This window comes from Ictidomys tridecemlineatus, chromosome 2, assembly GCF_052094955.1.
Source record: "Ictidomys tridecemlineatus isolate mIctTri1 chromosome 2, mIctTri1.hap1, whole genome shotgun sequence".
Lineage (NCBI taxonomy): Eukaryota > Metazoa > Chordata > Mammalia > Rodentia > Sciuridae > Ictidomys > Ictidomys tridecemlineatus.
Genome location: NC_135478.1, coordinates 89,366,519 through 89,379,963, shown reverse-complemented (window position 1 = coordinate 89,379,963; position 13,445 = coordinate 89,366,519). Strand labels below are relative to the sequence as shown.

The following is a 13,445-nucleotide window of genomic DNA, read 5'->3' as shown; positions in this document are numbered from 1 at the left end:
AAGGGTATCTGTCGTTGGATTTCATCCAGGATGGTCCCTCCTGGAGACCCTTACCTTGATTACATCTGCAAAGACCCTTATTCCTAATACGACTGGATTCTGAATTTCGGAATGACCTGTCTTTGGGGGATGGGGACACCATTCTCTCCACTACCTCGTCCTCTTAACTGCCCCCCAAGGCCATCTGAGGATGCACACTTGGATCCTGTCTTCGCCTCGCTGTGGAGCTGGTCTCCGGCAAGGAGAGGGGGTGCAGATTCCAGCCAGGACGTGGGCAGAGATGCTGGAGGCTCTCGCTCTCGCTCTCGGCCGCTGTCGGGCTGCTGATTCTTTAATAAACACTCAGGAGGAGAGGTGTTAGGATGAGGAGTGTCTTCTGGGCACCTCCACATGGGGCTTTCCAGAATCAAAGAGGCACGGGCCACGTGGCTGTCACCTGTGTAGTTTTCATTATGCAACAACCCTTCACTCTGGGGTCCAAGCAGTGCCCAGGGGTTTGATTCCGGATGCCATTCCTTCCACAGCTGGATGCCAACTGGTAGAGCTGATGAAACAGCTGGGACCCTGGAGGGACCTGGGGACAGCAGAAAAGGGGCGGGAGCTGCTGAGGAAGCCGGGGGTGGGGGCTCCTTCCTGCTCAGCTCACTCTTTCTGCTGTCTCTGATTCCCTGCCCGGTCCTGACCCCTGCCCTCTTTTCTCTCTGCAGGACCACATCCCTGTCCCTTACCAGCCAGACTCCAGCAGCAACCCCTCATCCACGACGTCGTCCACGCCGTCCTCACCAGCACCCCCGCTCCCTCCCAGTGCCACGCCGCCTTCTCCCCTGCACCCTTCCCCGCAGTGCACGAGGCAGCAGAAGAACTTCAACCTGCCAGGTACCTCCAGGCTCAGGGAGATGCCAGTCACAGAGCATTGGTGGCGCAGAGGTGAAGGAGGGGTGGGGTCCATGCCAAGGCTGGGATGGGGCTGGTCCTTGCTGGAAGGCAGTGGGCTGATGACCAGAGAGGGCCAGGGAGGCTCATAGCCATGGTAAACCTTTGCCATATGCAGGGCAATCGTCATATGTGACCTTATTTGCTCTTTAGAGGAACCAGGAGGAAGTATACAGGTCTATTTCAAAGATGAGGAAACTGAGGCACAGGGGGCTGCAGGGACTCTTAGAGATGGTCTTTTGGTCAACAGCACCCGGTAGCTTCACCTAAGTTGCAGGGGACCCTCTACTCTGGAACCAGTGCCTGTCCTATGAGTTAAATGTGTTGAAACAGACAGCGTGATTCTTGGGGTCTGAGAGACACCCACCTGAGCAGGGCCGCCTTCTCCATCAACGCCATGCCAGGACCCAGCTCTGAATGTGCAGCCTGGAGTCACTTGGATAAAACTCCAGGTGCCAGCGTGGCTGGTTCATTCGGGAGGCTGCGGAGGAGGCTGCAGCTCTAGCCTTCCTCGGCCTCTGGAGGCTGGGCCTGTTCCTCTGTGGGGCCCTCACGGCCCAGCTCTGCCCCTTACCGCATCTCCTCTGCCTCTCTCTGACTCTGACCCTCTGCCCTCCCTCTTACAAGGACCTTGTAATTGACATTGAGCTCTTCCCGGGGAATCGGGACAATGTCCCCATCCCAAGGCTCTTTTCCAAGTCCCTTTTGCCATCAAAGGTAATATGTCCAGGGATCAGGGCAGGGACATCTTTTGGATGGGGACATTATTCTGTCCCCAACAATCTCTCTTATCATGGGGTCTGTGGCTCAGCAGGAGGGACAGGTGTGAACCAAGTCAATATAGGTGTGAAGGTTTGTCACCGACTTCTCCCCCCACCCCTCTGTGGCTCCAGGGCCCCAACTCCTCTCTGTCGCCAGGAAGCCAGGAGCAGCTCGGCTGCCCGGCTGCCCGCTCAGGTGTATCCCTGCTTCTGTGTGGTGACTTAGCCACAGAAGAGCAGGTCTCCTGGGACACTTTCTCTTCTCATCATTTTTCAGTCATCAGGAACGAGCTGTCCTGGGGCCCAGGGAAGGGTCAAGGCTGGGGTTGACCTGGGGCATGGAGGCATCTGGGGGGTGGCCCCTTGCCAGGCCAGGCCCTCAGACTTCCCAGACAGCTCTCGCGCCACAGCCCAGCCCCTCCTTCTTAGGGGAACTTGACCACCAGCTAATCTCTCCTGCAGACCCAGGATGCTCCCAGCCCCGTCAGAGCTCGGGGGAAACAGATCAGCTAAGCCGCCTGAGAGGAGTTTGTCCTTTTTTAAATCTTGGCCTCTTGTTGGCAAAATGGCTGCATGCCATCAGAAACTTAGGTTATGTAACGGGGGAAAAAAAACAGCCCCTGGAGTAGAGTCGTGCAGGTCTTTGTCTCTTTGCGAGCTCTGCTCTGGAACCCGGAGTGAGTTGTTTGCTCTCTGGACACCCCGTTTTCCAGAGCCCAAATCCACCTGGACTTCAGCTCCCTGAAGTCATCTGCAAATGGTCTAACCTAAAAGTTGCTGCTGTTTTCTCTGTGATCAAAGAGGCTCAGATGTGTGTTGCCACAGGTGTGTGTTGCACATGTGTGTGTGCACGGATTGGGATCCTGAGACGCTGGGATTGACTCTCTGTCCTGAAGGAGCTTGTGAATCAGTTCCAACCCCTTGGGGTGTTTTATTTCCTTCCCCCAAACAAAGGACTCAGTGTGTGAAGCTATCTGATTGCCTTGATCATCGATCCTGCTCGTCCCTGAGTTGAGAGCTTTTTGAAGCGTCTGCTCGCTCGATGCAACGAATACATGCCTCCCTCAGGATCCTGGGGTTCCAGGACCCTCTTGAACATCCAGATGCATGGATGCCCAAGTGTCATATGTCACATGGCTCAGTATCCGCGTGGCCCCTGCGCGCATTCTCTCATAGACTTTAAATCGTTTCTAGATGACTCATAATGCCTGATACAATGCAAATGCTGTGGAAATTGTGGTTCTGCTACATTGCTTAGGGCATAATGACAAGGATAAAAGTCTGTACATGTTCAGTAATGTTCAGGACAGATGCCATTTATTCTCAAATATTTCCAATCCTGGATTAGTCACATCTATTGATGTGGGACCTCTGGGTGCCCGGGGGGGGGGGGTGGTGTAACTGTTCTTATTTAGAACCTGCGACATGCTCCTTGGGAACAAGGGTCCTAGCCCTGTGTGGAAAGGACAGTTATTGACCTTGTTTTGTGCAAGGACCCTGCAATTCACAGAGATTTGCTTTGGCTTTGGCAAGGAACCCACAGCAGAGACGGGATTCCATCCTGCAGGGCCGCCTTCTCGACTCCAGGCTCAGAACCAGGGGGCTCAGAACCCCCGGGCTAACCCTCGGTGGGCCAGCTCTGAGGGGCAGCTCGTCGCTGGGCGTCATCAAACAGTTTCTGGAAGTGGATTTGGCAGCTCAGACTCATACCTAACCCCATCTCTGTCCATTTCATTTATGAGGGCATCTAAAACTGTGTGGCCTGCTCCCTCTTCTCAGACACTGTACCCCAAAGAAATAAGAGGTAAATTGGAAACCTAGTATCTGGGGCTGGGGCTGCAGCTCAGTGCTAGAGCACTTGCCTGGCATGTGGGGGGCCCTGGGTTCAATTCTCAGCACCACACATAAATAAATAAAATGAAGATCCATTGACAACAACAAAAAAATGTATTAAAAAAAAAGAAAGTAAGAAACCTAGTATCTGAGCCCCCTGAGCCCTGTGAGTGGACCAAGGAGCAAAGGAATTGGTGGAGACTCAGCAGCACAGTCCTGGCCATTTCTTGTACATAACTGTTTCCTAAACTCAGGTTTCACTTACGCTTGTGTTAAGTAGAATAATGTCTCTCTCAGGAAAAAAAAAAAAAAAAGCCCCTGTCCTAATCCAGGGTCTGCGAATCTGCTACTGGACACGACAAAACGGATCTTTGCCGATGTGATTAAGTCACAGATCTCGAGATGTCAGATTATCCTGGTGGCCCTACATGTAATCACAGCGATCCTTATCCCAGGGAGGCAGGAAGGTCACCGGCAGTAGAAAGTGATGTCGGGCACAAGCAGAGATTGGAGGGATGAGATTGGGAGCCCTCGGCCTCAAGCAGCTGGAGGAGCCGGGGGTCAGAGTCTCCAGGGATCCCCGAAAGAACAGAGCCCTCAATTCTAGCCTTCAAGGCTCGCTCCGGCCTTGGGAGCTCCCGACTGGAAGAGGACCCCACACTGAGGTTGTTCTAATCCACGAGTTTGCAGTCATGTACGACAGCAACGGAAAAGCCAAGGTCTTGGTGCTCAGTGTGGAAATTTAGAAAGCACAGGAACAGCGGGCATGCTCTTTCTTTTGTTTTCTTTTTAAGTCATGGTCATCATTCTGCCAAAAGGCAAAGAATTCATATTTTGGATTGTGGCTTTACAGACTCTGTTGTTTGTAATTATGCGTTTAACAAAACACGGCTTTGTGTTGGGACGACTGGCCAAGCAGGAGTGGTCTGGTTTTAGGGAGCGTGAGTGACCGGGGACATTGGACAGGGTGCTTAGAGTTCTGGTCTCCTCACACACGTTCATAATCCCCTGAAATTTGGGGTACCTGTGGAAGCACTATGGGGGGACAGAGACGTGGAGGACGTGGGAGGAGCCCATCTTGGTACCTGTAGGGACTCTCACACTAGTACTCTCTCTCTCCTCTCCCTCTCTCTCTCAAGCTTCTCACTACTACAAGTACAAGCAGCAGTTCATCTTCCCAGGTGAGTGTCGCGTTTGTGGGCGGCCCTGCCGACAGGCGGGAGCAGCTGGGGGATGGGCAGAGGGGAATGGTGAGATGCACCCCATGGAAGAGGTAGTGGGGGTCCCCGCACCCCAGGATCATGTCTGGATGTGGAAGTGGAGATCAGGGTGGGAGATCTCAAGGGCATCAAGGGACCAACGTGGTCCCCAACCACAATGAAAAGCCCTAGAGGGTGATCTGCTGTGGAAGGCAGAGGAGGGGCCACGTGGCAGGGAGAGCCGTCAGAGAGGCCCTCGCTGGAAGATGCCAGACCAACTGGCCCCCCGCCCCAAGGGAACTCAGGAGTGAGGGAGACTCAGAGGTGACCAACAGGCCCTCCCTGCTAGATGCTTAGGGGTTCTGGCAGCTCCCCAGACCACAGTGGTGGACTGTGCGCAGGGGGTCATCTCAGCATGTAAAGTCCCAGTGGTTGAGGAAGGGACCAAGGGGATGGGCCGGCCCCCGGGGACCCCCCCCCCCATGTGGTGAAGTGTTATTAGGAGTCCGGCCTCTGGGGGGCAGTCTGCATTCCATGTTTGGTCTCTGACTGTTGGATTTCACGCTCAGATGTAGTGCCGGTGCCAGAGACGCCAACCCGGGCGCCCCAGGTCATCCTGCATCCGGTGACTTCAAATCCAATGTAAGTGGAGCAGAGGCCACTGTCCCCTGCCCTCTGCTATGAAATCCGGGCCTTCCGTCTGCTCTGGTCGGGTCTCCTTCCTTCCTCTGGAATAGACGGGGCGGGGAGCGGGGACACCTGGCAGGACTCGGGCAGAGAGAAGGAAGGCCAGGACACACAGGCTGAGACGGAGAGGAGAGGGCGTCACCCCCACTAGCCAGCTCTGCCTGTGGCTCTGGCCCTCGGGGCAAGTAGGACCCCCAGGACCCCGGAACCCCACTTCCTGGGATTAGAAAGAGCTTTTCTAAGGTAGAACATTATGAAATGCACTTAATCTAGGTCATTGTCCCCCCCCCCCCTTTAAAAAGTGTCACTTAGATTTATACCAGGGATCAGAAAGCAATGACCCAGGACACAAATCCAACCTGTTGCCTGTTTTTACAAATAAAGTTTTATTGGCACCTAACCAGGCGCATTGGTTGGTGGTGTCTTTCCCGCGGCTGCTTTCCCAGTAGGCAGCAGGGTTGAGTTGCTGTACAGAAGCCAGCCCTGTGCCCCCTGTGGCCCTTGGCAGAAAAGGCTCACCACCTCTGGTTTAGAGCCGGGTGGAAATAGCGCAGACTCCATTCCTCCTTGGGCTCCATGAGATATGCAGGAACCCTGCCTGGTTATCTTTCATGCTCTGACGTCATATTTTCCATATTGTTCCAGACTCTTCCTAGACGTTATTTTTTAATGACAATGAAATGTCCTACCAACTCATTTCCATGACCATGTCCCCTCTTCCTGAATTTCCATTGAGTCCTGTATTTCACTGCTGTAAACAACACTAGAATGAACATCCTCCTGTGCAGCCCCCCTAGGGAGGCCGGCCCTCTCTGCAGGTGGTCTCTTTGGCTGTGGCTGCAGTCTGCAGTGTTTTAGGATTGGGCCGGTTCCCAACACCCATTTTTGCCCACTTGGTTTCTCTTCGGACTCCTGAAGCTGCTCCATCCATTTGGACCTGCCTTAGGACGTTGTTAAAGAACCAAATGGCACATCTCTGAAATCAAAGGAGCAGCATCTGCTGGGGGACATTGTGCTGACACCTCGCTCCAGATCATTTCTCTGTAGCACAAAAACCAACTCCACCATTTGTGCAAGACGAGCTCCAGGTTATTAACAGAGGGTCAGGGAGTGTGAGGAGAGCAGAGTCAGGAGCTCCCGAGATCCGCTGAGATGCATGGAGGGACGGGGACTTGCTGTTCCCAGAGGGGACTCATCATACAGCCCTGGCTGCTGGAGTCACGGTCTTAATGCAAAAGGAGGAGGACTGCCAGGCACCGGGAGGGGGGGACTCCAACTGCATTGTCCCACCCGAGGGTGCTGAGTTCCTAACCTGTCAGCTGTCACTGTGCAGTTTGACGAGGCCTTCCTAGGAGGTGCTATGAATAACTAGACGATGCACACACTTTGTGATGTCCTCCTTTCCCCCTTCCAAACTCTCTCCAGCCAGGACCCCTTCCAGGAAGTGGGTTGATTCTGTCTGCAGGGTCAGCAGCTTCCTGGAACCTGAGGGTCCGGATGCGGGGAGGATCCCCACACACAGCGAGGAGGTGGGCAGAGGCAGTGTGCTCAGCTTCAACTGGAGGACTAGGGAGGGAGCAAGGCCATCATTGTGAGTCCCTTTTCCTACCTGATCCAGCTCTTGTGGGCCTTCAGTCGCCCAGATGTTACCTGCCCTCCTGCACCCGGAAACACACCCTCCCCCAGGAGTCTGAAAACAGGTCCCAATTCACACTGTGTCCACATTCCGTCACCAAACTACCTGTCCAACAGTCCCTGCACCCAGCCCAGACCCAGCACACAACACCCTCCCTAATGCCAACATGGCCACCCAGCTCACACACACACACACACACACACACACACACACACACACACACACACATACACACACACACACCTGACTCCTCCCGTCCACCACAGTCACCTTATATCCATTCCACGCACACCAGTTCTGTGTAATTGACAAGGTCCAACTCCAACCCCGTGACATTTCAAACACGTCCAGCAATCCTCTCTCCTTGGAGTCTCCACCGCACTCCATTGCTTCAATCCACACCTCACTTGGGCCCCTGTTCCTTCGAGCCCCTCTGCACAGTCGCTACCAACTTGCCTTCATTCTCTCAGTAGAATAGAACCGTCCCTAAAGTCCCCTAAAGTCCCCTAAAGTCATGAGCCAGCCAGACCCATCTGATGTGTCTCCCTCTAAGGGTTCAGTGCTGCTCCTGGCCCAGGATTTGAGTTGGCCGAATGAATGAGTGAATTAGCAGATGGACAAATGAACAGTAAGATCTTTCCAGAAGATTCTGGGTCTGAGGGAACTTTAGAGACCAGACTCATTCTTTCCCAGCAGACATGCAGGCCTCTGAGAGTTCAGGGCCCATCCCATCAAGAGACCCCTCAGTAGCAGTAACGAAAAACGAGCCCAGAAAAATCTATCGAGAACAATGTCCCTGTGCCCTTTGTGGGACTCGGCTATGGATGATTTCAGAACCAAGTATTGAAATGACACGTGAGATGAAGGCTTGTAGGGAGGACGTCCATCCTGGGACCCTTCACCTGTGGCGAGCTGGAGTACACACACCCACCGTTCCACCTAACGTCCCATTTATTTTTCTTTCTCTCAAGCTTGGAAGGAAATCCATTACTTCAAATTGAAGTGGAGCCAACCTCGGAGGTGAGAGCCGGGAGCAGCCTTTCCCAGGGGCTGCCCACCTGGGTCTGGGTGACGTGGACGGCTCGGGGCGGGTGGGAGGCGGGTGTGGTGGCGGCTTGATGGATGTTCCCACTCTAGGACAATAACCGGGCGCTGGCCCCTCCCGGCACCGCGCCTAATGGGCCGTTATATGGTGTGTACGGTGCAGAAGGCGAAAATTGGCATGAGATTTGCATTCTTAGTTGAAAAATTAGCCCAGGGCAGGGTGGGTACCAAGGGGGATGTGCCCCGCTGCCTTCCAAAGAATACATAGTGGGGGGACATGGGGGGGCCGGGGATACTGGGCTTGGCAGGCCATTGGGAATGTTCTGGGGCTCCTCTCCGCCTGCCCGGAAATTTTATTTATTCTGAAGGCATAAATAGAATGTCCCTCGGTGAGAACCGTGGAGTCTCGTCCCTTGACTCTGCTAGTGTGTCCTGAACTGAAAGGCACAGAAGCAGGGGGTTTCCAGGGAAAATCAGGTCCTTTGGGGGTACCATATGGTCGCTCGGAAATGGTCACGGGAGAAGACACATGACCTGTGCTAATTGTCCTCATCAGGCCAAAGAGGGCAGCTTCTCGGGTATTTGGGGTCAAGAAGATCATACCCAGTTAAGTGGCCATTCTCTCAGGTGGTCTTATGAGGTCCCAGGGCCCCTGGAAGTCCCTACTGGCCTGGACACATTCCCACATTGCAGCCAAAGGATCCAAGAGTCGCAGCCTCCCCAAGCCCCAGGCACTGCGAAAAAGCAGTCTGGGCAGGTGGGTCCCAAAACCTTGAGTGGCTAAATTCGGAGATGGTCACATCTGAGCACCCTCGTCAGGTTGACATGCCAGGTCAAAACACAGATTCCCGTCCCCGGCCCGCTGATATTTTGACTCCGTAGATCTGGATGGGGCCCAGGAATCTGTATTTTCTCAGGGCTCCGAGCTGGTGTTGGGTACAGGGGCTCAGGTCCGTGCAAAGAGCTTAGCCGCTCTCCATCTCATTGAAACCTTCCCCACCCCCCAGGGCAGATTTCATCCCTTCCACTTTCCAAGGAAGAAAGGGCCCAGAGAAGTAGAGCAACTCCCCCAAGGCCACACAGAGCCCAGCAGCCAGCTCACTCGGTCTGACTGTTAAGCCCCGTCTCTTCACAGGACAAATGCCAGGCTCCTTCCTGCTACTGGAGCCTGGGGCCTCTGCCCTGTGGCTCTGTCCACTCCCACGTTCCTCAGGGCTAGAACCACAGAGGTCTCCGCAAACCGGAAGGCCTGGTCCCTTCACATTCCTCTCCCTAGTGTCCCCTGCCCCCAGCACCAGAGCGGGGCTCTCAGATCTGCCTCTCAGGATCTCCTTTGTCCTATGATTCTGGACCTAAGCCACCTGAGGATACAGAGCCACGTCTGCAGCAGCCACATGGAGATGCCATGTGTCCAGACCCCCTGGGGACCCCGAGGGAGGGTGGGGCGGTGGCCGCGGTGGCAGCAGTGGCTCTGACCTTCTCCTCGCCTCCGGCCACAGAATGAAGAGGGCCGCGACGAAGCCGAGGAGTCGGAAGACGACTTCGAGGAGATGAACCTGTCCCTCCTCTCGGCCCGGAGCTTCCCGCGCAAGGCCAGCCAGACCAGCATGTTCCTGCAGGAGTGGGACATCCCCTTCGAGCAGCTGGAGATCGGTGAGCTCATCGGGAAGGGCCGCTTCGGGCAGGTGTACCACGGCCGCTGGCACGGCGAGGTGGCCATCCGGCTGATCGACATCGAGAGGGACAACGAGGACCAGCTCAAGGCCTTCAAGCGGGAGGTGATGGCCTACAGGCAGACGCGCCACGAGAACGTGGTCCTTTTCATGGGCGCCTGCATGAGCCCGCCGCACCTGGCCATCATCACCAGGTCAGTCCCCTCCGGCTGCCACCGCGGCTTCGGGTGCAGTCAGGAGACGCGGTGTCCAGGGGTGCCGCAGACGGTTTCCTTGCAATCCTTAAGTCCCCAGGAAATAGCCTGTGACGCTGACCTCTTCAGCAAAACCTCATGTGAGGACTGAATGGAGGGTCAGAGAATCGGGTCGGATTCCCCTTCTGCTCTAAGTTTTTGTGTAGGGAATTCTTGAGGCTGGCTTTCCTTGTATGCAAAGTGAGTGGGTGACCCTAAACCAGACCAACTTTTTCTACAACGTGTCTACGAGTCAATACTTGGCTCTTTGCAGGCACACAGTTCCTGGAGCAGCTATGTAGCTCTGCGCTAGTGCCTAAGCCACCGTCGAGGTGTGCATGAATTTGCATGGCTGTGTTCCAATAAAACTTTATTTACAAAACCAGGTGGTGGGCCGGGTTTGGCCCATGGGCTGTAGCTTCCTAATTTCTGAACAGAGGCTCTGTGGGTGTGACTGTGGCTTCCGTAGCCATCTCAGAGTCTTTCTGATCTTTACCGTCACCCTTATGAATTTCCAGGATCCGTGGTCTATGGACATGGGAGAGGTCTTGGGTGGAGAATTAACAGTAACAGAATGTCAGATGACAGGGACTTTGGGGACTCTTTCTCTCTCTGTGTCCTCACTTGGTGATGTGAGGCAGGCAATGGGAAAAGATCAGCTCTGGTTTCCTGGGAACAGTTGTGAAACAGTCCTTTGATGGGATTTTGACTTTGGCTCTGCTCCCTTGTTGCATTAGAAGACCTCAGGTGACGGGATCCCAGGGCAGAAGTCTCTCCTCGTGGGCAGGGTCCCAGGCCGCTCAAGAGGCCTTGGGGATTGTCACTGCTGATGGTGCAGGCCGTGGTTGACGGGAGCCGGGGTGTCCAACGGAAAGTGCTTGTGGGGGACTGGAGATCCCTCTGCCTTTCTTAAACCAGGAAAAATGGTGGCTGTCACCCTACCCAGGACAGAGGCGACTCTGTGGTCATCCCTCAGTCAGGGCTGAGCCAGGTGATCAGGCGGTGTGAGCTCAGTTACCTTGGGGCTTCCCAATCCTGTGGGCAGTTCTGGGCTGGACCAGGCTCCGTGACTGTGGCCACACCGTTGGCTGTGGTCAGCTGGCAGGTGGACGGAGGCCTGGTCCATCCTGGAGGCACTCACTCATTTGTCTGGCGGTGGACAGACCATCAACAGGCGCCTCCGTCCTGCTCCATGTGGCCTCTGACCCCCAGCGACCTGGTTCAGGTTTATTCTAGGATGTCCTCAGGTCCCCGAGCACAGCACGGGGTCAAGGCCTGGCACGCAGCGTGTGATCATGCCTCTGCTTGGGACGTCTTCGCTGACATCCACTGGCCAGAGCAACCCCTGTGGTCACCAGATTCAAGGGCAGAGAAGCAGACTGGACCTCTGAACAGAAGGATCTGTAGGGACAGCCGGTGGCCGTTTGTGCCATCTTCGGCAGCAGGACCCTGGGCTCCCTCTGTCCCCTCTTCTCTAGGAGGTGTTCTGTCCTCTCAGCAGGAGGCAGGGACCCCTCACTCACGATGCACAAATTTGGCTGAAAGATGGTCTTGTCCCCCATCTTCTTCCCACTTTCAGTAACCCCACTTTCTCTTGCTCAGCTCTTCCACTTCTGTTAACCCTACTCGAGGGGCGCTCAACCACGGAGCCACATCCCCAGCCCATTTTCATATTTTATTTAGAGACAGGGTCTCTCTGAGTGGCTTAGGGCCTCACTGAGTTGCTGAGGCTGGCTTTGAACTCTCCATCCTCCTGCCTCAGCCTCCTGAGCTGCTGGGATGACAGGCAGGCACCAACCCGCCTGGCCCTACTTTTGTTTTTTTCCTACCCCCAAATTAGAAACTTGTGCCTCCTCTTCTTGACCCTTCGAAGGACCTCCTGCCTCTTCTCTTACTTTTTGAGGATTATCCGTGGAGACCTGTTACCCCCACCTCTCTGCCTGACTCCCTTGCCCCCTCCCCAGCGGCTGGCTCATGGGCAGTGGATGGACCCAGTTAGCAGCCACCCTTGAAAAAAACCGAGTGGTCATTATGGAAATGTGTCGCTCACCCCGCCAGCCAGCTGCATCGGCGGCCCCCCTCTCCTATTATGCACAAAATTCTGAGCCCCCTCCCCAAGCCCCATAACTACCTACAGATTTCACAAATAGCCCAGCCTTTTCCTGGCACCGAGATAAAGACTCGGCAGCTTTGGGACATGTAATTGGTCTCTGAAGTGTTTTGCTATTTTGTGTGAGGATTGCCAGATGAGCCCCAAAGAGGTGGCGTTTATTCCATATCATTGTGTTGGGTAGATATTTCTCTTCGGGAGGGGCTCCGCGTGCCCCCCCAACCCCGTCCAGCGCCGCGTCCACTTGTTGTCCATCCAGAATCCGCATCTCAATATTCGATTGGAAACTAAATATTTGAGTAATTTGATTAATCACTTGCGCTTTCGCAGGATGGACTGGCAGAGGTCGATGGTTGGACCGTAGCCAACCGACTAGAATAATTCTGAAGATCCCGGTTTTATTTTACAGGGAGCATAAAACCAGATAATTACCTGGCATATTCCAGATAAATTCACAATAGCATATTCTAGCCAATTACTTAGTAATCATCATCAAAGTTAACGAGTATTTCTAAGATTAGCGTCCTGGTAATGCGATATGCATGGCTCTGGGGGATGAGTAACAACCAGCTAGTTACCCAATCACTTTATCCACAAATACAATTAGCATCGGGATGGCTACATTATTTCACGATTGGGTCATTATGGAATTATGGCCAAGCTATCGACAGTCTGGGCCATGGCTCCTGTTCAAAAACCCCGAATGCAATTGGAAAGCCGATAATGAACCCGGTGAAGGAGCGCGTCCCCCCACTTCCGCCCAGCTGGGATGGGGGTTTGCTGGGCCTCAGTTTCCTCATCTGTAAAATGAGCAGGTGGCAGCAGCTGTCTGTGGAGGGGGGTTGGTTCCGACTCTGAGGATGTGCTGCCACTCACAAAGCCACAGGGAACAGCTCCGGGGGCCAGTGCTTCCCACAGGGTGGTCTCTCGGGACCTCAGGCCTTTCAAAATGCATGTGCCTGGGACCTGCCTGTGGTCCCTTCCTGGCACCTGACCTGAGGCCCGAGCAATCAAGTCTGTCTGTAAGCGGAGCCTCTTAACCCAGCTCCAGCCTGGTTGCCCCTGAGGTTGGCTCTAGGGAGATGGACCGAGCCCTTCTTCCCAGGGAGGCTGAGGAAACGGGGCCCTTGTCAGCCTCCGTCCCAGCCCTGGAGAGAAGACGACGGAGCCCTCACCGGCTGCCTCTTCTGACGAGTGACCATGGCCTGGCCCCGCCCCTTGGTGGAAGTCATTTCCCTGGTTCAGGGAAGACCACCGAGCACCCCAAAGCAGGGTGGGAAAGCAGCCGATGCCACTGGCGTTTGGTGACAAGTGCTGTACTTCAAGCCAGGCACGG

The 13,445-nt window shown here is 54.8% G+C and overlaps 1 protein-coding gene across 1 annotated transcript in view; it reads left to right on the top strand.

The window, feature by feature from the left end:
* Positions 1-13,445, top strand: part of Ksr2 (kinase suppressor of ras 2) — a 350,333-nt gene that overhangs the window by 288,406 nt on the left and 48,482 nt on the right. Inside the window, exons 10-14 of the mRNA XM_021729336.3 lie at positions 708-876; positions 4,667-4,708; positions 5,296-5,368; positions 8,021-8,069; positions 9,593-9,960. Of these exons, the coding sequence (XP_021585011.1) occupies positions 708-876; positions 4,667-4,708; positions 5,296-5,368; positions 8,021-8,069; positions 9,593-9,960 (701 nt within the window). The remainder of the gene's footprint in view (positions 1-707; positions 877-4,666; positions 4,709-5,295; positions 5,369-8,020; positions 8,070-9,592; positions 9,961-13,445) is intronic.